Below are 21,345 nucleotides of genomic sequence, written 5' to 3'. Positions count from 1 at the left end.
GTTTCTTCTCTGCATATTTTTCTTTCATTCTTCAATTTTTTTTTTTGTTTTGTATTGTTCTTTTTATTCATTTTACCTTTTTCTCTTATGGTTACCAATAGTATTCTACAAAATGTTGAATATAATTTGCATATGATGATTATGTAAAATCCACATATGTCTTTAGATGTAAACTGCTCTTAGTATTCAAAGTGGAATTTCAAGTGATTTGTAAATAGTTTACAAATCCAATGTTATTCAATCATGAATTTTTAAAAGTCTCATGAAATCCAGTGTTATTGAACTAATCATTTTAAAATCCACTTTAAAATCCATGTTATTGAAAACAGTTTGTGGATTTGATTTTAAATGATTTCAAAGGATTTTAGTGGATTTGAGAGAATTTCCTTAGTTAAAAATATAAGAATCCAAATCTCATAATTTTATGTGGGATTTGAAAGGATTTTACATAAATCATAGGAAGTTCCCTAAAATCATCAAAATCTCAATAAAATTCAAATTTTTTGATGTTAATTTTTTGAATAGTTCTAATTAATCAATAACACGAGATTTTTGAATGGAATTGAAACCATGTTTTTTCTTTGGTGGTTTTTTTTTATAATTTGGTTTTGAATTTTAGTTTTCACCTGCAGACTCGAGATATACCTTACAAAACTAGTTTATCAATTCGTTTTAGGAAAACAAAAACTATCAAAATTTGTCTATCAAAGAAATGTATTCAACCGATTTTTCTATCTATATTTTATAAAAATCAAAGTGTCAAATAACATCTTACAAAATTATTCTCCGCCCATAAATGTCATCATGGCTTTTGGCTCAACAAATATCAGTCAGTAGTCTAGGAAGGTGCCAGCAGGTAATGGGATGGGCACATAATCAATTGGAATTTGTATCCGGACAATCTATATATTGGGAATTAATCTCACTCAGCCCACACCAAAGTAAACCAAACAGTATATCACAATCACATTTTCTATGGAAGAAAATAAAATACCTGACTTATAATAAGATAAGAAAAACATACTACACGTGTTTTGCTAACCTTTTTTCGTAACTTATTAATTTATTTTTTTGGGTATCATCAGTGTTGAGTAGAAAAATTCGATAATGGCTTCGCCCGGGTTCGAACCGGTGTTCTTCAGTGTGTTAGACTGACGTCATATAACCAACTACACCACGAAACGTCGAAGCCATTTTTGCCAATCTTTTCCAGTAACCTATTTTGTCGTTTTTACTGTTTTTTCTATTAGTCTACTATTTAGCTTAGATCTTTGTAGCCCCTTAATAGAAAAACATCAGATCTATTTAAGATCATCATTAACGATGTTGTAAGGGTATCATTAATCATGATATGTTAGGAGTAGTATTTGCATTAAAAAAAATATCTTGCACTCGTAGAATATTATGGTTAATGATGGTCTATACTAATCAGAGCGTTTGGCGTCTGCGTTGGATTAACCCCGAATTATATCGTATTATTATTTAAGTTCAGCAGAATCAATTTTTTCTTGATTACTTTTTGTTTGCATGTGGATTGCCATCAGTTTTCGCATAATTTGATATTGACGTGACTTGCCTTGCCACGTTACGATAGTGTGGTTCTATACTTTTATCATATCAAAAGCGGTTCTATACTTTTAGTTGCTATGTGTTTTTTAGAAAATTTAGTCAAACGAGTTCATTGTAGTCAACATTTAAAAGCTTGATGTGCTCAGTGGCGGAGGTAGAATTTCCATTCATAAGGGTCAAAATGTAAAAAATAAAATTTATAAGGGTCAGTTATATAATTTAGCAGGGGTCAGTTTAATAATTTTAAGCCAAAATCAACTAATTTTGAAATTTCATCAGGGTCAATTGACCCTTATGCTTGGTCATTGCCTCCGCCCCTGGATGTGCTCTAAGTTAAATTAGCCAGGAATATCAGTTATGAATGAGATACGCTTGATTTCAAACGCAACAACGGATTAAAATATGTATGGAAAAACATTTCCTTTTTATTTTTATTTGACAGCAGGAAAACATTTTCTTAAATTTGTGGATGTTGATTACGAAAATAAAAAACATGGATGTTCGAGGTACGATCGAGCAGTCTTGTATATATAGAAAGTGGTGATATAAATTAAAAAAACATCTGACCCACATTAGATGTTTTCATCCTTAAGATTCATAGCAACGTTGGCATGACTATCCACAAAATCAATCATGCATGTCATCGTTATCAGATATCACTATGTCTAAATCGCTAATAAGTATATCAGAAAATGAAATATTTTAAATTTGGTGTACTGTAAACGTTTACGCAGATTACGTAACGTATTACTGTATATGCAAAGCGAAATCACATTCATGTCTGTTTTTATTTTTTTGGGAATCGAATTTGGCAAATAAACAGAATTGACACTGGTCTAGTTATTTGGTCTTTTACGAATTACTATATGAATTACTATATGTTAATTTAACATGAGGAAATTTTAAATTTAGTGTACATGCGTTTATTGTTTTCTCATCGATTCAATAACCAATGGAGACATGAAACAATTTTTAATCATATAATTTACACCACACATATTAGAAAACAAAATTAACATTTCATTACCATGTGGAAAAGTCAAAAACATTTCGTGGATTCATATTATAAATAGCAAGGAGGACGAAAGACTTGCCGTCTCAAATGGTACCACAAGTTTACACAAAAAAAAAAAAAAGTAAAAAACAAAAAGAAAGAAAGAAAGAGAAAGAGAGAAAACTCTCGTGCAACATGGCTGAATCAACTCAGCGGCTTCTGACTGATTCGAAGTTACACCCACCACCGAGGTCTCTCGACGATACCATCGAGAGATATATTGGAAGCTTTGGGTGGGCTCAGTTTCTTCAAGCGGCTTTAGTCTCGTTCTCAGGCGTCTTCGACGCTCAGCAAACTTTCATCTCTGTCTTCACCGACTCCGAACCCACGTGGCACTGCACCGAGTCGAACTCGATCTGCCATGAATCCTTCTCCAACATATGTATCCTCCCCAAAACCGCATGGTCTTGGGATTTTTCTCCTCACGTCTCTGTCATATCCGAATGGAATGTCCAATGCGCCGGCTCGTTCGTCAAGGGCTTGCCGGAGAGTTCTTTCTTCGTCGGATGTTTAATCGGAGGTTTGGTTCTCTCAACACTAGCTGATTCTTCCTTGGGTCGTAAAAACATGTTGTTTCTGTCGTGTCTCGTGATGGCGATATCAACGATGCTAACGGTTTTCTCACCCAACATATGGGTGTACGCTCTTCTTCGATTCGTTAACGGGTTTGGTCGGGCGACTATAGGGACATGTGCGCTTGTGCTTTCCACGGAATTAGTTGGGAAGAAGTGGCGAGGACAAGTCGGAGTCATGAGTTTTTTCGGATTCATGCTTGGGTTTTTGTCTCTTCCGTTGATGGCTTACGTAAACAGAGGAAATTCGTGGAGGATTCTCTACGTATGGACGTCGATTCCGACAATAGTCTACTGCGTTCTTGTTCGTTTTTTCGTCTGTGAGTCTCCAAGGTGGCTCTTCGTTAGAGGTCGTAGAGAAGAAGCTATTTCGATTCTCAAAAGGGTTGCTTCGACTGATGCACACGCAATTTCCATGAGTTTTTCGAGCTTACCATTCCAAGAGGAGGAAGAGAAGCCTAGTAACGGTAACATCTTCACGGCCATGAAGGTGTTGGTGGAGAAAAGATGGGCACTTAAGAGATTATCCGCGGTAATGGCCATTGCTTTCGGTATTGGTTTGGTCTATTACGGGATGCCTTTAGCATTGTCGAATCTCGATTTCAACATCTATTTAAGCGCCGCGTTTAATGCGTTGATGGATTTACCGGCGAACCTCATCACGCTTTTCCTCGTTGATAAACTCAGCAGGAGAAACGCTCTTCTCGGATTTACGGCTTTAGGAGGGATCTCTAGCGTTCTCATATTCGCGTTACAGAATATGAGAATTGGGAACCACGGTGCATTACAATTGGCATTAGAGCTAATTTCTTACTTTAGCGCGTGTTCTGCTTTTAACATGGAGATGATATACACAATCGAGCTGTTTCCGACATGTGTGAGAAACTCAGCTATTGCAATGGCTAGGCAGGCGTTGGTGCTTGGAGGGGTTTTCAGCCCTATCATGGTAGCCGCTGGTCGGAAAAACGGAATTTGGTCGTTCGGATTGTTCGGTCTTGCTATAGGGTTGTTGGGGTTGTTTGCGGTGGGATTGCCAGAGACTAGAGGGAGTGATCTATGCGACACTATGGACGAGGAAGAGTGCAAAGATCAGCGGAGTAAAAACGAATTCACCGATAGGGTGATTGTTGCATGATATATGATGTATAATAATAATTCATATAAATTTATGAATATATACTTAACATTAATCACTTGATTATCGTTTTATGTAATCTAACTCTAAAGCTCAATGATACTATATTACTACACTAAGACGTACGACGTTTATTATTTGGTTGTTCAAAATTAATCTTAAAGAGTGGAGTGGCTATCAAGGACCAAATCTCACCCTACGGCATCAAATGCTACCTGTACAGAAATACTAAATTTGTATAAAGAATTTTTGTCATTCTACATAAATATATGCAATCTTCATTCCAATCCTAAGATATGCACTATCATTTATTGGGGTTGTTGATGATAGCGAATGGGAAGGACGAACAATACAATACATGCATGCACACTTGTTGGTAGATATGCATTCATTGGTTTCGGTATCAATAAGTGACATCCATGATCCATCAATATCTAATCTCTAAATAAATACTCAGCAACCCTTTGCACGCACATTCAGTGTTTAAGACTCCTAACAAGAAGAGTACAAGACCATTCCGAATTTCTGACGCAAATCGTTTTTAAAAAAAAATCTTTTGCTTAACCATGTAGTACCTAGTAGTTAAAAAGATCGCTTTGTATATGTTTGTTACCATTATAACTATTGCCTATATCACATGATAACTCAATTTTATTCTTTTATTGTTTCGTTTTAGGTTCATAACCCAACTTGGTTTTAAAAGTTATGACTTATGTTTTGCATATGTGGACAACAGTATCAACTCTCATATGTTATTCAAATTTGATGTAAAACATGTCGACAATAAACTCAAACATCTATGACAAAAAAAAAAAAAAAAAAACTCAAACATCTATGACAAAAAGAAAAAGAAAAAAAAAACGGAAAAAAGAAACTGAAACTTGAACGAAGGAGAATTTCTCAAATGTCGAAAAAAAAAGAGGAAAATTTCTCAAAGTGTCGATAGAATAGAGGCAGCCTTTTGTAGTAGTAGGCCCAAGTAAGTAGTCTTATAATTCACAAACTTAAAACTGAAGTATATAATGGGTCCTAGGATTATTAAGCCCAAACAAAACAACAAACGTTGAGCTGGCAAGTCACGTGACAACACGTGGTCCATCACTCCCCATTACCCCAACCGGTTACGGAGGTGGTTCTGTTTCGTCCTGCTTCGACTCTTGGGTAACCCAAATAATAATAATAATTAATTAGATGAACCAAAAAAATCCTTAAAAAAGGAAAACAAAAAAAAGGGAGAAAATCTGAAAACCAAGTAAAAAAAAAAAAAAAAACGAGAAGGGAAGGCAAAAAAAAGGAGTCGAAGAACCTTTCGCGCTCTGACGAAATTCATTACTCACACTGAATTTTTATACTTTCTTCTTCCTCCTCCTCTCTCGATTATCTCCCCTCTTCCTCAACGCCACAAGATCCTTCACGGATCTCTCTAAGATCAATCGCCGCGGCTCATGACGCAGTCGCCTGTTCAACCGCCTCCGCCGCTTCCTGCTCCGCCGCATTCCGCCGGCGGAGGTGTATTAAGAGGCGATGTACAGGTTAGGTGCGCTGGCTGTCGCGTGATTCTGAGGGTGAAGACGGGCGTTGTCGAGTTCTCTTGTCCCACTTGTCAACTTCCCCAAATGTTGCCGCCGGAGCTTCTTTCTAGGGCACGGCCGCAGTTTCCGCAGTCTCAACAACCACCACAACCGCAGCCGATTCAGACGCTCCCGCCACCGATTCAACAGCAGCTTAAGCCTCTTAATTTGCCTAGGCCTCCGGTTCCGGCACATGGAATCGATCCGACCAAGATGCAATTGCCTTGCGCTAACTGTCAGGCTATCCTCAATGTGCCACATGGCCTCACTCGGTTCTCCTGTCCGCAGTGCCATGTCGAGCTCGCTGTTGATGTCTCCAAGCTTAATCGTTCTTTAACTGCTCCTCTATCTCATCCTAATCCTCCTCCTCCCGCTGCGCCGCCCGTTCCGCCTCCGCCTCCTCCCGAAGAAGTCAATGAGGTTTTCTTCCATTCAATTTTTATCCCAAATTTGATTTTTAAATGCTAGACGCAGATTTTGAATTATGATGTGTCGTTGGTTGTTTTACGTATGAGTTAATCAGCGGTGTTTCAATTTTGTTTCGGGTGATAGAACCGTGGATCTGACACTCTCTGGAATTGCTGTTTGAAGTAATTTTTTTTTGATATTTTGAGACTCGGACTTGGGTGGTCGAAGACTAGTGTTGGCTTCGTAACTAACTTTACATGTCAAACTTCCTTCTTGTCATATTTATCCTCGCTGTATCTTTTGCCCAAAACTAGGAAGCTATTGAAGTGGAGAGAGAAGAAGACGAAGGTGGAACAGCAGGAGAAACGTTTATGGATTATGTGAGTGCCTCATTTTGATCAGTCGTCTTAGTCATCTGTTCGTCAGTTTATTGCTTTTGATGATAATTTGTTTCTTTGTGAAGCGTCCCCCGAAACTTTCAATCGGACCTCCTCATCCTGATCCAATTGTGGAAACATCATCTCTATCTGCAGTGCAACCCCCAGAGCCCACTTACCATCTCAAAATCAAGGAAGAGCTCGAAAGGTCAAAGGCTTTATCGTGCTTGCAGATTGAGACATTAGTTTACGCTTGTCAGGTTGCTTTTAAATGGCAGAAACTTTGGTTAATGGCCTCAAACATGTCTCGTACCTCTATGAAAATGATGGTTTTTTTATTATTATTACAGAGGCATCTCCAGCACCTTGCTGATGGTACCAGAGCAGGCTTTTTTGTTGGAGATGGTGCTGGTGTGGGGAAAGGGCGAACAATTGCCGGGTTGATTTGGGAAAATTGGAAACATGGAAGGAGGAAAGCTTTGTAAGTTTTGTAGGAAGATACTGCTGTGCCAATTGTATCATTGATAAGATGTTGATAAATCAATTCAATCTGCTTATGATTATACAACAATTGCATAATTGTGTCTACAATGTCCCTTTTTTGGTCCCTTAGATAACTTAAAGTAGGATGAGAGGACTTCTAATTATATCTGCTCTGTTTCCTTCATGATTTACGTAGGTGGATTTCTATTGGCTCAGACTTGAAGTATGATGCAAGAAGGGACTTGGATGATGTAGGTGCAACATGCGTTGGAGGTATTATCTTGATTTTGCCGCAAATTAATTATTTTCTTGGGTCACAAGTGCTTCGTATGTAAACTTTTCTTTTGGCTCATGGTTGTATAGAAATTTTTGAAAGTGGATGGTATAGAGTAGACTAGATCAGAATAAATTTCTGATTTTGCTGAACGCATAAATTGACTTATGCTGTATTTTTAAGATATGGAATATAGATGTATTTATAGAGAACTTATATTCTTTACTGATAAAGGTAAAGGGTCTCTAAAACAGAGAATTCTGTTTTATGGTGTCGTCATGCCTAGAGAATGTTGTGGATAGCTGATGTTTGTGCAGTTCATGAAATTCAGTTAAACTAAAGTTGGACTGTCACTTTATTGTAGTCCAATTGGATTTTTGATTTTCAGTCTCGTTAATCTCTTATAGGTTTGAGCCTGGAATCTTTATAGAATATTAAGACATGGATAAACACGGAACCATGTCAACGGATAAGTTCAGTCAAGTCTGGTGATCATTTCTGCGTTTTGTCTGCAACTAAGTAACAATATGTTTTACGTGCAGTGAATCCATTGAACAAGCTACCTTATTCGAAGCTTGACTCAAAAAATGTCGGTGTTAAAGAAGGAGTAGTATTCTTGACATACAATAGCCTCATTGCTTCCTCTGAGAAGGGCCGTTCTCGTTTACAGCAGCTTGTTCAATGGTGTGGACCAGAATTTGATGGTCTCTTGATCTTTGACGAGGTAGCAATTCCCTGAATAATGTATATGATATTCTTTTGCGTTAAAGTTCTCATTCCCCTCTTTTTGTGTATTGAACAATGTGCGCATGACATGTCGTGGTAGATTGCTTGAAAACTGGTTCTATCAATTTTGAGCCAAGCTCTATCATTATTACGTTATGCAGCTACTGATTGTTTCCCTTTCTTCTTTTAGTGCCATAAAGCGAAAAATTTGGTACCTGAAGCTGGGAGTCAGCCAACACGCATCGGGCAGGCAGTTGTTGACATTCAGGTCTGCTACTTGAATCTGAATGTCTGACTTCACTTTTCTTATCAATGTTGCTTTCAATATTGCTCTTGGCTACGAAGAGTGAGAGATTAGATATATCGATTTGTCTTTCTGGAGTGTATGTCTTCTGAGTTGAAGATAATATAGTGTAATTGTGGTTAGTGTCTTCTAGTTGACTCTTAAATATTGGATTTTGGAAATGCAGGATAAGATCCCCCAAGCACGTGTTCTTTATTGCTCTGCTACTGGTGCATCAGAACCACGAAACATGGGTTATATGGTCAGGCTTGGTCTTTGGGGAGCTGGAACAAGTTTCAGTGATTTTAACAAATTTCTAGGTTTGTTATATCTTTTTTATCCACTGTTGAATATATTGTTGTGGCATTTGAATTAGTACGTTCTATTACTAATGTAAATATTAAGTGTCAAGTTTTAACTTTTGCATAGAGCATATATAAAATATTCCATTAAATGAATTTCATAAATTTGACTGCGTTCACTTAACTTTATAGTTACTTTGCTTCGCTTACTCTGCTTTATGTACTGCATAACTTGGAATGGAACTTTAACAGAAACCTTGCGCAGGTGCCCTTGATAAAGGTGGGACAGGAGCGTTGGAATTGGTTGCAATGGACATGAAAGCGAGGTTTTACAAGCCTGTCTCATACTTAGCAATTCGCATTACTCATAATTTAATCTAACATCCCTTCTATGTAATAGGGGAATGTATGTATGCCGGACCCTGAGCTACAAAGGGGCTGAGTTTGAGATTGTTGAAGCTCGTTTAGAAGAAGGAATGGAGGTAAATTGTTTTTTATTTACTATTATATTGATTGAAAGCTTCTCAGATCTTAATTGACTATCTGGCTCAATTTTCAAGTAAATGCCATGTAGCTTGAACCAAGCTTTTACATCAATTTTATCAGGATTTATTGTGATAATGAATTTCCAATCGTACTTTGATACTTTTTGGCAAGCAAGTTCATTATTTTGAGTGTTCCCCTGTTTGTAGTATAGAGATCCCTGTCGAAATTTTTTAAAAACATGGCTTTTGTGCTGTATTACTTGATTTCTTCTGTAGGCAATGTACAATAAGTCTGCAGAATTTTGGGCAGAGCTACGGATAGAGTTGTTGTCAGCTAGTGCTTTTCTCCCTAACGAGAAACCAAACTCTAGTCAGTTGTGGAGATTATACTGGTCAAGCCACCAGGTATAACCTTATCAGAGACAATAGTTAGATGTTGGTATTACTGTTGTTGGTTGATTGATCTATTTCCTGTATGTTACTGCAGCGTTTCTTTAGACACTTATGTATGTCATCTAAAGTCCCTGTAACTGTGAGATTAGCGAAGAAAGCCTTGTCGACAAACAAGTGTGTGGTTATTGGTCTTCAGAGTACCGGAGAGGCTCGAACCGAAGAGGCTGTAACTAAATATGTGTGTCTCTCCTCTTACTACTTTTGGAAAAAAAAATGAAGTATCCTTTTGTGATTCCGTCTAAGTAATATCTGCTTGAGTGATAGTCTTTCCCCCTTTTACCTTTGCCATAGGGTCTTGAGCTTGATGATTTTGTCTCGGGACCTCGAGAGCTCTTGTTGAAATTTGTGGAAGAGAATTATCCTTTACCCGAGCAGCCTGAACCTTTGTCAGGTAACTTAATTCCCTCTGTAAGATATTTTGCATTTAAATCCACGGTGGCTTTTTATATCCTGTTCATAGTATGCCTCTTTTGAACTTTTACAGAGGATGATAGTGTTAAAGAACTTCACAGGAAGAGACATTCAGCTTCACCTGGTGTTTCAATTAGAGGTAGAGTAAGAAAGATGGCAAAGTGGAAACCAGATACTGATGATGAAAGTGATTTGGAGTCTGAAGGTGGGTTTCCTAGTAAAAACATGTCTTCTGATACCTACTGAACAGACACAATCTTGATGCTTAGGCTGTTGTGACTAAAGTATAAGATGGGAAGTTTTGAATTTAGTTCGTTAAGCCCTGCAAAATGTATCTATAAAGCTGGAAATCTACGTAGCAGCTGATAACTTATCTCGTATATATTACAATAGATCTTTAATATTGGAAATTGCTTTGGTAACACATTATCCTCAGATCTCCTAGTCTCTGTATTTGCATCGTACTGGCCTGTTTCTTCAATAAATCAAATCTTATATCCTCAAGGTGTGTACAGTCTCCTAATTTGTAGTGTGTTCAATGCAGCTGAATCTGCTGACGATTCTAATGATTCTGATGATGAGTTCCAGATATGTCAGATATGCAGTGGGGAAGATGTACTTTGCTTTAACTTGGATAGCTTGATTTCTGTTACGGTTACGGGATTCTAATAACTTATTTTGTGATGAAACTAGGAAAGGAAGAAGTTGCTCCATTGTTCTGAATGTGACAAGCTATTTCATCCGGACTGTGTGGTTCCTCCAGTTACAGACTTACCATCTGAAGCGTGGATATGCTATTCTTGCAAGGAAAAGACAGAGGAGTACATTCAAGCAAGACGTCTCTACATTGCAGAATTGCAAAAACGGTCTATACACTGGATTAGCAACATGTGTCGTGTATAGAAGTGAAGTATTACATTCTTTTTAAGAATAATTATCCATTTTGTTTATTTTTAGGTATGAAGCAGCGCTGGAACGAAAATCAAAGATCCTAGAGATTATCCGTGCCCTGAATCTTCCAAACAATCCTTTAGATGACATTGTCGATCAGGTATCATCATCTATGTGCGTCTGTTTTGCTCTAATGTATGAAGCAGCTCATTAAACATGAGTCTCCTTTCTTCTTATGGTATAACGCTAGCGGTATCTATGGATCATTTATTCAAGTTTTGGTTTATAGGGGTGCATTGATTGTAGTATGATTCCAAAGGCTTAGTTTTTTGGGTTAAATTAACCTGTGGAAACTTCAGAATGTGCCTAAATTGCTGCTGCTTTTTATGTCTAATGCAAGCTTGGAGGCCCTGACAAAGTTGCAGAAATAACAGGCAGGCGAGGTATGCTTGTAAGAGCATCTAATGGGAAAGGTGTTACATATCAAGCAAGAAACACGTAAGCTTTATAACTCTCTATCGAATTCTTTGGTACTTTATTTTACTCAGCACTAGCAATTTACTTTTCATCCTTGTGCCTCTTGGCTCTAGAAAGGATATCACAATGGAAATGGTCAACATGAACGAGAAACAACTATTTATGGATGGTAAAAAGTTGGTTGCCATTATTTCTGAAGCTGGTTCAGCTGGTGTTTCGTTACAAGCAGATAGAAGGGCAGTAAATCAGGTGTGTATAGTTCATTAGTTCTCTTACTAAATAAGATTTTCTTTCTGCGTATTTCGTATTGTTATGTTGATCCAAGTACATTGTCAAAGATGGTCTTAAAGGATTTCACGTGTCGGCTTTTGGGGGTATTAGTTGATTTGAAATTATTTTTTGTATTTGTCTGCAGAAAAGAAGGGTTCACTTGACTTTAGAGCTTCCCTGGAGTGCTGATCGTGCAATTCAACAATTTGGAAGAACTCACCGGTCGAATCAGACATCTGCTCCTGAATATAGGTTGAATGACAGTATTTGTGTGTTTGATTTTGTATCGGTCCAATTGTAAAAGTACTTACTACCTTTTCAAATTGAAAAGCATGTTGTTGAAGTTGATAAATTCTTTTTTTTTTGGCACTGTCAGGTTACTCTTCACAAATCTCGGTGGGGAACGCCGGTTTGCCTCTATAGTTGCAAAGAGACTAGAAACTCTTGGTGCTTTAACACAGGGAGACCGCAGGAAAGTCATAATCCTCTCTAAGCTATTTTTTAGTTTTGTTGGTCTTTTGGCTTGTTATTGCTTCAACCTTGCCAAGTGTTTTATCTCAAAGTATGGTGTGGTGTATTGCAGGGCTGGGCCCTCCGGGCCTTCTTTGAGTGCCTACAATTATGATAGCAACTTTGGTAAAAAATCCTTGATGGTGATGTATAGAGGAATAATGGAGCAGGTCTTCCTCATTAAACCCTGTGGTCTCTTTAAACTCATTAATTTTGCTTCACCAATATTTAGGAACGATGATAATGGATAATGCGTGAAATTTATTATCGCTTAATTTTCAGGAGAAATTACCTGTTGTTCCTCCTGGATGCTCGGTTGATGAACCCGAAACAATCAAAGAGTTTTTGACCAAAGCAAGGGCTGCTCTTGTTGCGGTTGGAATTGTTAGGGACAGTGTTCTGGGTAAGCTTTTCTCATAAGTTCACTTTTTTCGTGCTAAAGTTTAGTTTTATTTCTAGTAATCTCGTTTTTACTTTACTTCATCAATGATGATACAGCCAATGGGAAAGATGTTGGAAAGTTTTCAGGACGTATTATTGATTCTGACATGCATGATGTTGGACGATTTCTGAATCGCCTATTGGGATTGCCACCTGATATACAGAATAGGTATTATTACGAGTTAAATGGAAATTTACACTTTGCACTATCTAACTTACCTTTCCTTTTTAAAAGCATCTTCCATCCGTTTTAGTGCTGTCTGCTCTTGTACTGTGCAGGTTGTTTGAATTGTTTACTAGTATATTAGACGTTCTTGTACATAATGCTCGGATCGAAGGAAGTTTTGATTCAGGAATTGTGGATATGAAAGCTAATAGTGTTGAGCTGCTGAGCACTCCAAAGGTATATAGCTTCTCTTGCTTGATTAGTGGTTCTTAGTGTGTTTGTGCTACTACTAATATATTGAATTTTTCAGACTGTCCATGTTGATCAAATGTCTGGTGCCTCAACTATGCTCTTTACTTTTACTCTAGATCGTGGTGTTACATGGGAGGTAATTCAATATCTTTCTCTTGGTAAAATTAGTTGTATTGTACTACAACAAATCAAAAGCTTGATTTGATCTGTGTCCTAGTCTGCAAGTTCAATGCTAGATGGGAAGAGAAGGGACGGGCTTGGTTCTGCTAATGATGGCTTTTATGAATCTAAAAGGGAATGGTTAGGAAAACGACACTTCATATTAGCATTTGAGAGGTAAATCATTATCCTCGCTAATCTTTGGATATTTGCTGTCCAAATTGTGGTATTTTCAAACAGACAAATTTAAGAGAACTATCAAAATCTCATTGCTGGGGTTTATGTTGGATTTCCAGTGCGGCTTCCGGGTTGTTTAAGATTGTCCGTCCTGCTGTAGGAGAGTCAATCAGGTATATCTACCGTTGGCAGAACCTTTACATTTCACATTTCTGACTCAAAACTGGTCGTAACTGTTGTTTTATGCTTTCCAGGGAGATGTCTCTTTCAGAGTTGAAAACTAAATACCGAAAACTCTCTTCTCTGGAGAAGGCTCAGACTGGTTGGGAAGACGAGTACGAAGTTTCTTCTAAACAGGTACGCTTTCTCAATAAAAAAATAAAGTTCGGAATACATAGAACCGAAGCAGAGAAGATTAGCACAGAATCATCCTTGCGTGTTAAAGTTTAAGCGTCAAGGATCATAAGTCTTTTTTATTTATGTAGTGTTGTGCATTAAATAAATTTCTATCTGGGTACAGTGTATGCATGGACCCAAATGTAAGCTGGGCGAGTATTGCACTGTTGGGCGAAGAATACAGGAAGTAAACGTTGTTGGTGGCCTCATTCTTCCCATCTGGGGAACGATAGAGAAAGCTCTCTCGAAACAAGTAAGAAAGACCTTTTCAAAATTTCTGAGTCTCTTTCACTGCTGGCATTGGAACTTACACTGTATTTGGATCTTTTGCAGTCCCGGCATAGCCACAAGAGAGTTCGAGTTATACGTATAGAGACTACGACGGACAATCAGCGGATAGTGGGCCTCTCTATACCTAATGCAGCTGTTGAAACTGTATTACAAGGTATTGCAAGCTTTTCTTATGATTAAATCCGACAAGAGATTTAGTATATTTTGAATATTTTGACGATTGTTGATTTATGTCGTTTTGTTTTGTTTTTGCAGATTTAGCATGGGTTCAAGAGGTTGATGATTAAGACCATAACACTAGTTATAACAGTCACCCTCAAAGCTCCACATCCTTGTTCCCATGCCTATTTGTATTTCTTTATTTAAAAGAAAGAGGAAAAAGATACTTGACTTTCATTTTTGTGTATATCACATGACAAATTTGGAAGATACATAGATGTAATATTATTATTTAACAAGATTCATTCCTATGTTTAGTTTTCTTATAGGTGTTTAGAATACACAGAAATAACAAGAACAGTTGTAACCAAAGAAAATAAAAATAAATCACAAACCCATAGTTCTCAAATAAAACAAGAAGAATTTTAGTGTTTCGCAAAACACAACACACATAACTTGTAAATTACACAAATGCCCTCAAATAGTAAAAGAAGCAGGCTTATTACCCGACCAGAAGAATCATCAAGCAACGGTCGTTGTAAGAAAAGCATCAATAAATCCTCTGTTTTTAACAGATAAAAAGGGAATAAAACCTCTGTTTTTAACAGATAAAGGGAGCATTTGCATAGCCATCATGGCAATACAAACCTGGCTGCTGCGTAAACCCTTGCTTCTTGAGTGACTTCCTTGCCCTCGTAACCATTTCTCGGTTTGATATCTCACCGTCTGTCTCCTCCAATATCTTCTGTATCGCATTGCTCATGGCTCCGTAAGCCTCAGTCGGTTTCCCTGCTGGAGTCGCATCCGCAGAGGTCTGATCAGTTTGGCAACCGCTGATGAGTATCCCGCTGTCTGGAAGCGGAACAGAACCTCTGGATCCACCGGCATAAACCTCTTCTTTGCTCCCAACATGTGTCTGCATCGCGGGTTTCACATAGTCTTCATCGTTTAGCTTCCCCTCAAGAAAACCTGAAGCCAACTTTCCAAGCATTCCCATTAGCCCACCTTCTTCTCCATTTCCTGCCTGAAGCTTACCTAAGATCACTTTCATGAACTTCTTCACTTTAGGGCTGGAGTCATCGCCAAAGGCATCAAAAAGACTTGGCCTGATTTTCCCAACTTCGATATTATCATTTCCTGTTTGCTGCTTGAGGATATCGATAAGGGTCTGCAGAGGAAGAGATTTGTCTTTGGCATGAACCCTTTCTCCGTCGTCTAGTTCAATCTCCTTAGTCTGGATGATTTCTTCCGCCTCGGCTTCATCCTTGTTGCTCCCTCCAATGTGAAACCCTCGAGACTCAATGGCGCCTTCCACTTTGCTGCGCAAGAATTTGCGGAAGCCAAACCTTGAAGAAGAAGAAGAAGATTCTTCTTCCTCCTCGTCCTCCTTCTTAGTGCTCTCTCCAATCTGCTCCTTGGCTTCATCGATTAGGCCACCACTGTGGCAAGAATCTGAAATGATTGTCATTCTGCAGCCTTGAGGAACTCGGTCAACAAGATCCCTGAAATCATCATCTGGAAACATTACATCAGCACCAAAGTCAGATACCAAGAATATCAATCTTTTCCAAGTTCCTAACTTTTTCTTTATCAATCTCGAAAACTAACTTTTCCACCAATATTCTTCTTACTCACATCGGATCGGAATCAAATGACAGATCAATCAGAAAAGAAATCTCCGTATGATAAAGAGAGAGCTCACCAGTAATGAGATTCATATCGCAAGGAACAATACACTCGTCGTAGCCAGTGTCATCGTCTTCCCCAGTCTCAGCGGGCAACCTCGTACCGTGTCCACTGTAATGAACGACGAGAACGTCGCCGGAATCAGCAGATCCGACGAGATCCGCAAGCGCACGGCGGATGTTCTTGCCGGTGGGCTGCGTAGAGGATTCATCGGTGTCGATGAGGACGGTGATGTCCTCCTCGGAGAAGCCGTACCGTTCGACGAGACATTTGTGCATACGACGAACATCGTTGACGCAGCCCCGTAACTCCGCCTTGGTTCCTGGGTAATTGATCCCAATAAGCACCGCCTTTTTCGTCATTTGACCTCTGAATCTGATCGCCTTTACCTGTCAGCGATTGGAGAATTTTGCTTCTTCCGACAAAAAGTGATCCTTCCTTCATAATTCATATAAATAAAATTTCCTTTTATTTTTATTTTTTTGGCTAAGGCTATCTGACGTGGCATCGAATTCTATTTGTTTTTTCTATGTTGTTTGACACGTTGTTTACACGATACCACGAATGATCTTTATCACAACTACTAGTCAATTGGCCAATCAAATAAAGGGACTCTTCTTCTTTCTCAATAAAGCCACAGTTTCTTTTTCTCAACCTCAAACTCCAACATATCAATAATTTCCTAAGGTTTTTTATTGAATTAAAAAGCTATAACCAATGGGCTTGACATTCCAATCAAAGTTACAACAACGAACACATCAAATCAAATAAATCTACCACCAAATATACAATGGTCAACAAATAAACGGAGCATTCACAAAACTATCACTGCAATATAGTCCTGGTCGCTGAGAAAAGCCCTGTTTCTTAAGAAGCTTCCTCGCCTTCAAAACAAGCTCTTTGTATGTAATCTTACCCTTTGTCTCCTCAAGTATGATCTGCACAGCATTGGTGAATGCTCCATAGGCCATTTCAGGATGATCCACAGGACTCGCGTCTGCTGAAGTTTGGTCTGTTTGGCAACCGCTTATCAAAATACCGTTATCCTGAAGAGCACCATTGCTTGCACCTGCATAGACCTCTTGCTTCTTCCCCATCGCGGGTTTCACATACTCTTCGTCATCGTTTAGTTTGTACTCAGTAATCTCTTGAGCTAGTTTCCCAATCATTCCCAATATCCCACCTTCACTTTTACCCTCTTGCAGCTTTGTTAGAAGCACTTTCATGAACTTCTTCACCTTTGGGGATGCATCTTCTCCAAACACATTGAAAAGGGTCGGTCTGATTTTCCCCACTTGGATATTATCGTTACCTGTCTCTTGCTTGAGCATATCGATTAGAGTTTGTAGAGGCAGAGATTTGTTTACGACATGGACTTTTGCCCCATCTTCTAGTTCAATCTCTTTAGTCTTGCTTTCTTCTTTCTCATCATCATCTTTGTGGTGAGGAATTTGGATCGCTCGAGTTTCCAATGCTTCTTCCACAGCTTCACGCACGAAGCCTTTGAATCCAAATATTGAAGAGCCTCCCGATTCTTTCTTTGGCTTCTTCTTCTTCGTGCTCTCTCCTATCTGCTCTTTAGCTTCGTCGATGAGGCCACCACTGTGACAAGAGTCCGAGATGATTGTAATGTGTGCGTCCTTTGGTACCTTCTCCACAAGATCTCTGAATTCATCATCTGCCAGTAGAGTCAACAAAATAAAGAACAGTTGATGTTTTAAACCAGATAAAAACATTATTCTCCTGATATTTCAGTATACAATCGATCAACTTGGTAAACAATAAACAAAAACAGAACAATAAAAAAAAGAAAAAAAAAAAAGGGCCAACATCAAATATAATAGTTTTCACATACCGGTGATAAGATTCATATCACAAGGAACAATACACTCATCATAACCAGTATCATCATCTTCTCCGGTCTCTGCAGGCAACCTCGTACCGTGTCCACTGTAATGGACGACAAGAACATCTCCGGATTTGGCCGATTCAACTAGATTCAACAACGCCTTTCGAATATTCTTCCCGGTAGGTTTGGTGGAGGACTTGTCAGTGTCGATCAGCTCAGTGATGTTTCTCTCGGAGAATCCGAACCGATCGACGAGACATTTGTGCACCCTCCGAACATCGTTGACGCAACCCCGTAGCTCCGCCTTGGTTCCAGGGTAATTGATCCCAATCAACACAGCTTTCTTCGTCATTTTTTATGATACTTCAAATGTCCTGCGTTACAATTTTTGTTTTTTTGTTTTGATCGTGAGCTGTTACATTTGGTCCTTCATGCTTTTATTTATACTAAACAAGCCTTGATAAGGTTGCCAGAAATATTATATATTTTTTTTGTTGAATATCCAATATTTTCAATTAGTCATAATTTTATTAATTCAATTAAAGGAGCCTTTAATAAGGTTGCCAAAAAGACAAATATTGAGCCTCTAATAAATTATTTATTTTGTTAACTAAAGTAGATTTTTTTTTTTTTTAATTAGTCATCATCTCCTTTCCATATACACTAGTATTATGTTTGAATAATTTTCATTATTTTTTTTTGTTGAAGATGTTTGAATAACTTACTAGTCTTAATAGTTTGGTGAAATGAATCATTTATATAATAAGATAATCAAGGAAAATATAGCCGTTTAAAGAAGAGAAACGTTTATGGCTTGTCCTTTCTGCCTACAAAAGCTAAAACGTACAAAACTTGTATAGATTGTGAACAGAAATAATATGTCAATAATTTTACGCATCGCATAACCAAATAATTTACGCAAATGTCGCTTGTTATATTGTTTATAGCATCCACTCCTGAAGGCACAAGCAATCCCACGTTATTATATAGTATAATCTTTTACATATGTTAAGTTGATTACAAAATTATCATCACATGCTTAGCACGTCGCTTTTTTGGTTGCCCAAACATATTTCATATTTGTATGGGAAATTATGGTTTTGTTTCTTGTACATCAAGGTAGGTTTCAAAAAACTCAAGAGAATATATGTCAAAAATAGAACTTCATCAAATGTCTGAGTGTTGACACTCAGACGCAGCTTTGTGATCTTTTGTGATCCAGTTTTTTTGGGTGGCTTGATGTGTTACCTCAGTGGTTTCCAAAAATATATATATATATATATATATATATATGAAAGCTTCATATGCGATGAACTAACAACCACACTTGGCATTAAAAAAAATATTCAAATCAATGTCACAATAACACAAATATCATAAAATTTATTCCACACGAAACCAAATCAGCAAACAACAAACCTCCCCAACTTGTGTTATCAACATATAAACTGAGCATTGACGTAGGCATCATTGCAATACAGTCCCGGTCGTTGATCAAATCCCTGTTTCTTAAGAAGCTTCCTAGCCTTCAAAACAAGATCTTTGTTACTAATCTTACCTTTAGTCTCACCAAGTATGATCTGTATAGCATTGGTGAGTGCTCCATAAGCCAATTCAGGGTGACCCGGTGGGCTTGCGTCAGCCGAAGTTTGATCAGTTTGGCAACCACTGATCAGTATACCGTTATCAGGGAATGCACCATTGATAGCGCCTGCGTACACCTCTTGGATAGCTGGTTTCACATCGTCGTTAAGCTTCTGCTCAAGAAACTCTTGAGCTAGATTCTCAATTGATCCCAATATCTCACCTGGACTAGTAGCAATAGTCTCTTGTAGGTTGCTTAGAATCACATTCATGAACTTCTTCACCTTTGGGCTTGAATCTTCTCCAAACATATCGAAAAGGGTTGTCCTGATCTTCCCGACTTCGATATTGTCGTTGCCTGTTTCTTGCTTCAGCATATCAATGAAAGTCTCCAATGGCAGAGATCTGCTTCCCACTTCATTGATCTCTGCTTCTGTCTCCTTGTTGATCGTTGAAGAGTCTCCAGAGTCTCTATTCTTCTTCTTCGTGCTCTCTCCAATCTGCTCTTTGGCTTCATCTATGAGACCGCCACTGTGACAGGAGTCAGAGATGATTGTAATGGGACAATCCTTTGGCACCATGTCCACAAGATCCCTGAAGTCATCATCTGTAAACAGAGTCCCAATTATAAAAATATTTTTAGTCAGATAACAACTTAAGGGTTAGCAAAATCTTAGTCTCTCAGGATACACAATAACCCCCTAACGTTTTCACATAATCCACCTGTATTTTCATTTTTCAACACATAAATATCCAGTTTTTGTGTTAATAACAAAAAAACCCAAAAAGGAAAATTTCCATATTTCTAAGTTCAAAATATTTTCTTTTGTTTGGTAATTTAGAAATATGGTTGACTACGGGTTAAAAACACTTTAGTACCAACATGTTTAAAATGGTGGGTTCATATTAATAAATGTAAACGTGAACAAAACAATTGATCAAATTAGATTGGTAAAGGAAAAGTTCAAATTCGTACGTAACACATGTAAAAATAAAAGTCAACTAGCTAAGCTAGAGTCTATTTTGTTTTTGTTTTCACTAACCGGTGATGAGATTCATGTCAGAAGGAACAATACACTCATCGTAACCAGTATCATCGTCTTCTCCAGTTTCGGCGGGCAACCTAGTCCCGTGTCCACTGTAATGGACGAAGAGAACATCACCCGGTTTAGCCGGTTCAACGAGATCCAACAACGCCTGTCTTATGTTCTTACCGGTCGGTTTGATCGAAGAACTGTCAGTATCAATTAACATTTTGATGTTCTTCTCGGAGAATCCATACCGTTCGACGAGGCTTATATGCATCCTACGGACGTCGTTGACGCAGCCTCGTAGCTCTGCCTTCGTTCCCACGTAGTTGATCCCAATCAATAAAGCTTTCTTGGCCATTGATGATAAATTTCAAACTCTGCTTGACTATATTTTTCTGAGCCTGATATGATTCTTCATGGATTTTATAATCATCTTTTATTATTTAACTAACGAAACCTAGTGTTTTTTTTTTGTGTGTGTATGACTTTTTCTCTGTTGCTAATTTGTTGATCAAAGTTAATTATTACATGGTAGAGTTATCTATATAACCGTTCTCATAATATGTAATAATTGATAGATCTAAAGACGATAAAAAATATCAAAGTTAATTATTACCGTTTTGAATATAAATCATTTATATTTATTTTGGTTGTTACATTCCATGTAATCACGTTTATAAATTTGAGTAACCATCTATCAAATGACCTAACATGGACACTAACCGTCAGATTTAAGTAACAATATAATCTTTAATATCTACAAACTTAGATAGCTCATAAAGAAATATAGATCTAAGACCATCTTTATTGTAAAATTTTTGCACAAATCTTAAGGTCAGATTTCACTTATCTTAAGCAACCTTGCAATAAGAATGGTCTTAACATTTTTGTGCCTAACGAACT

At 37.9% G+C, this 21,345-nt stretch overlaps 5 protein-coding genes across 5 annotated transcripts; 2 read left to right on the top strand and 3 right to left on the bottom strand.

The window, feature by feature from the left end:
• The first annotated feature begins 2,691 nt into the window (after positions 1 to 2,691).
• Positions 2,692 to 4,443, top strand: LOC17895686 (organic cation/carnitine transporter 2). Its single transcript, XM_006301835.2, has one exon. It carries the CDS (start codon positions 2,759 to 2,761, stop codon positions 4,328 to 4,330), a length of 1,572 nt encoding a protein of 523 aa, XP_006301897.1. The 5' UTR covers positions 2,692 to 2,758; the 3' UTR covers positions 4,331 to 4,443.
• A 1,148-nt stretch (positions 4,444 to 5,591) lies between these two features.
• LOC17896478 (protein FORGETTER 1) lies at positions 5,592 to 14,605 on the top strand. Its single transcript, XM_023788302.1, has 32 exons — positions 5,592 to 6,321; positions 6,624 to 6,689; positions 6,773 to 6,946; positions 7,037 to 7,167; positions 7,366 to 7,442; positions 7,986 to 8,167; positions 8,360 to 8,437; positions 8,640 to 8,772; positions 9,020 to 9,080; positions 9,155 to 9,236; positions 9,516 to 9,644; positions 9,727 to 9,870; positions 9,984 to 10,083; positions 10,177 to 10,308; positions 10,648 to 10,718; positions 10,797 to 10,969; positions 11,061 to 11,154; positions 11,395 to 11,492; positions 11,585 to 11,720; positions 11,887 to 11,993; positions 12,118 to 12,213; positions 12,325 to 12,421; positions 12,534 to 12,654; positions 12,750 to 12,861; positions 12,972 to 13,095; positions 13,169 to 13,246; positions 13,328 to 13,446; positions 13,566 to 13,619; positions 13,701 to 13,803; positions 13,967 to 14,095; positions 14,176 to 14,287; positions 14,389 to 14,605. The coding sequence occupies exons 1-32, from the start codon at positions 5,776 to 5,778 to the stop codon at positions 14,418 to 14,420; spliced, it is 3,891 nt and encodes a 1,296-aa protein (XP_023644070.1). The 5' UTR covers positions 5,592 to 5,775; the 3' UTR covers positions 14,421 to 14,605.
• Positions 14,606 to 14,675: 70 nt separating this feature from the next.
• On the bottom strand, positions 14,676 to 16,411 carry LOC17895572 (metacaspase-4). Its single transcript, XM_006302252.2, has 2 exons — positions 15,995 to 16,411; positions 14,676 to 15,807 (listed from the first exon to the last, which is right to left on the bottom strand). The coding sequence occupies exons 1-2, from the start codon at positions 16,338 to 16,340 to the stop codon at positions 14,894 to 14,896; spliced, it is 1,260 nt and encodes a 419-aa protein (XP_006302314.1). The 5' UTR covers positions 16,341 to 16,411; the 3' UTR covers positions 14,676 to 14,893.
• A 238-nt stretch (positions 16,412 to 16,649) lies between these two features.
• On the bottom strand, positions 16,650 to 18,252 carry LOC17894912 (metacaspase-5). Its single transcript, XM_006300986.2, has 2 exons — positions 17,834 to 18,252; positions 16,650 to 17,656 (listed from the first exon to the last, which is right to left on the bottom strand). Exons 1-2 carry the CDS (start codon positions 18,177 to 18,179, stop codon positions 16,773 to 16,775), a joined length of 1,230 nt encoding a protein of 409 aa, XP_006301048.1. The 5' UTR covers positions 18,180 to 18,252; the 3' UTR covers positions 16,650 to 16,772.
• A 900-nt stretch (positions 18,253 to 19,152) lies between these two features.
• On the bottom strand, positions 19,153 to 20,800 carry LOC17896584 (metacaspase-6). The gene is made up of 2 exons (XM_023788225.1): positions 20,455 to 20,800; positions 19,153 to 20,018 (listed from the first exon to the last, which is right to left on the bottom strand). Exons 1-2 carry the CDS (start codon positions 20,798 to 20,800, stop codon positions 19,264 to 19,266), a joined length of 1,101 nt encoding a protein of 366 aa, XP_023643993.1. The 3' UTR covers positions 19,153 to 19,263.
• Positions 20,801 to 21,345: the final 545 nt, after the last annotated feature.

Source organism: Capsella rubella, unplaced genomic scaffold (genome assembly GCF_000375325.1).
Source record: "Capsella rubella cultivar Monte Gargano unplaced genomic scaffold, Caprub1_0 scaffold_2, whole genome shotgun sequence".
Lineage (NCBI taxonomy): Eukaryota > Viridiplantae > Streptophyta > Magnoliopsida > Brassicales > Brassicaceae > Capsella > Capsella rubella.
The sequence above is the reverse complement of the archived record's forward strand: the minus strand, read 5'-3'. Positions and strand labels throughout refer to the sequence as shown.

What these genes read in the sequence shown, in the direction of transcription:
- LOC17895686 (XM_006301835.2), top strand. Translation starts at nt 2,759, where the DNA reads ATGGCTGAATCAACTCAGCGGCTTCTGACTGATTCGAAGTTACACCCA.
- LOC17896478 (XM_023788302.1), top strand. Translation starts at nt 5,776, where the DNA reads ATGACGCAGTCGCCTGTTCAACCGCCTCCGCCGCTTCCTGCTCCGCCG. An exon ending in TATACTGGTCAAGCCACCAG is followed by an intron (nt 9,645 to 9,726) that starts GTATAACCTTAT and finishes ATGTTACTGCAG; the next exon opens with CGTTTCTTTAGACACTTATG. An exon ending in TAGATGACATTGTCGATCAG is followed by an intron (nt 11,155 to 11,394) that starts GTATCATCATCT and finishes GTCTAATGCAAG; the next exon opens with CTTGGAGGCCCTGACAAAGT.
- LOC17895572 (XM_006302252.2), bottom strand. Translation starts at nt 16,340, where the DNA reads ATGACGAAAAAGGCGGTGCTTATTGGGATCAATTACCCAGGAACCAAG. An exon ending in CGATATGAATCTCATTACTG is followed by an intron (nt 15,808 to 15,994) that starts GTGAGCTCTCTC and finishes TAATGTTTCCAG; the next exon opens with ATGATGATTTCAGGGATCTT.
- LOC17894912 (XM_006300986.2), bottom strand. Translation starts at nt 18,179, where the DNA reads ATGACGAAGAAAGCTGTGTTGATTGGGATCAATTACCCTGGAACCAAG. An exon ending in TGATATGAATCTTATCACCG is followed by an intron (nt 17,657 to 17,833) that starts GTATGTGAAAAC and finishes CTCTACTGGCAG; the next exon opens with ATGATGAATTCAGAGATCTT.
- LOC17896584 (XM_023788225.1), bottom strand. Translation starts at nt 20,800, where the DNA reads ATGGCCAAGAAAGCTTTATTGATTGGGATCAACTACGTGGGAACGAAG. An exon ending in TGACATGAATCTCATCACCG is followed by an intron (nt 20,019 to 20,454) that starts GTTAGTGAAAAC and finishes CTCTGTTTACAG; the next exon opens with ATGATGACTTCAGGGATCTT.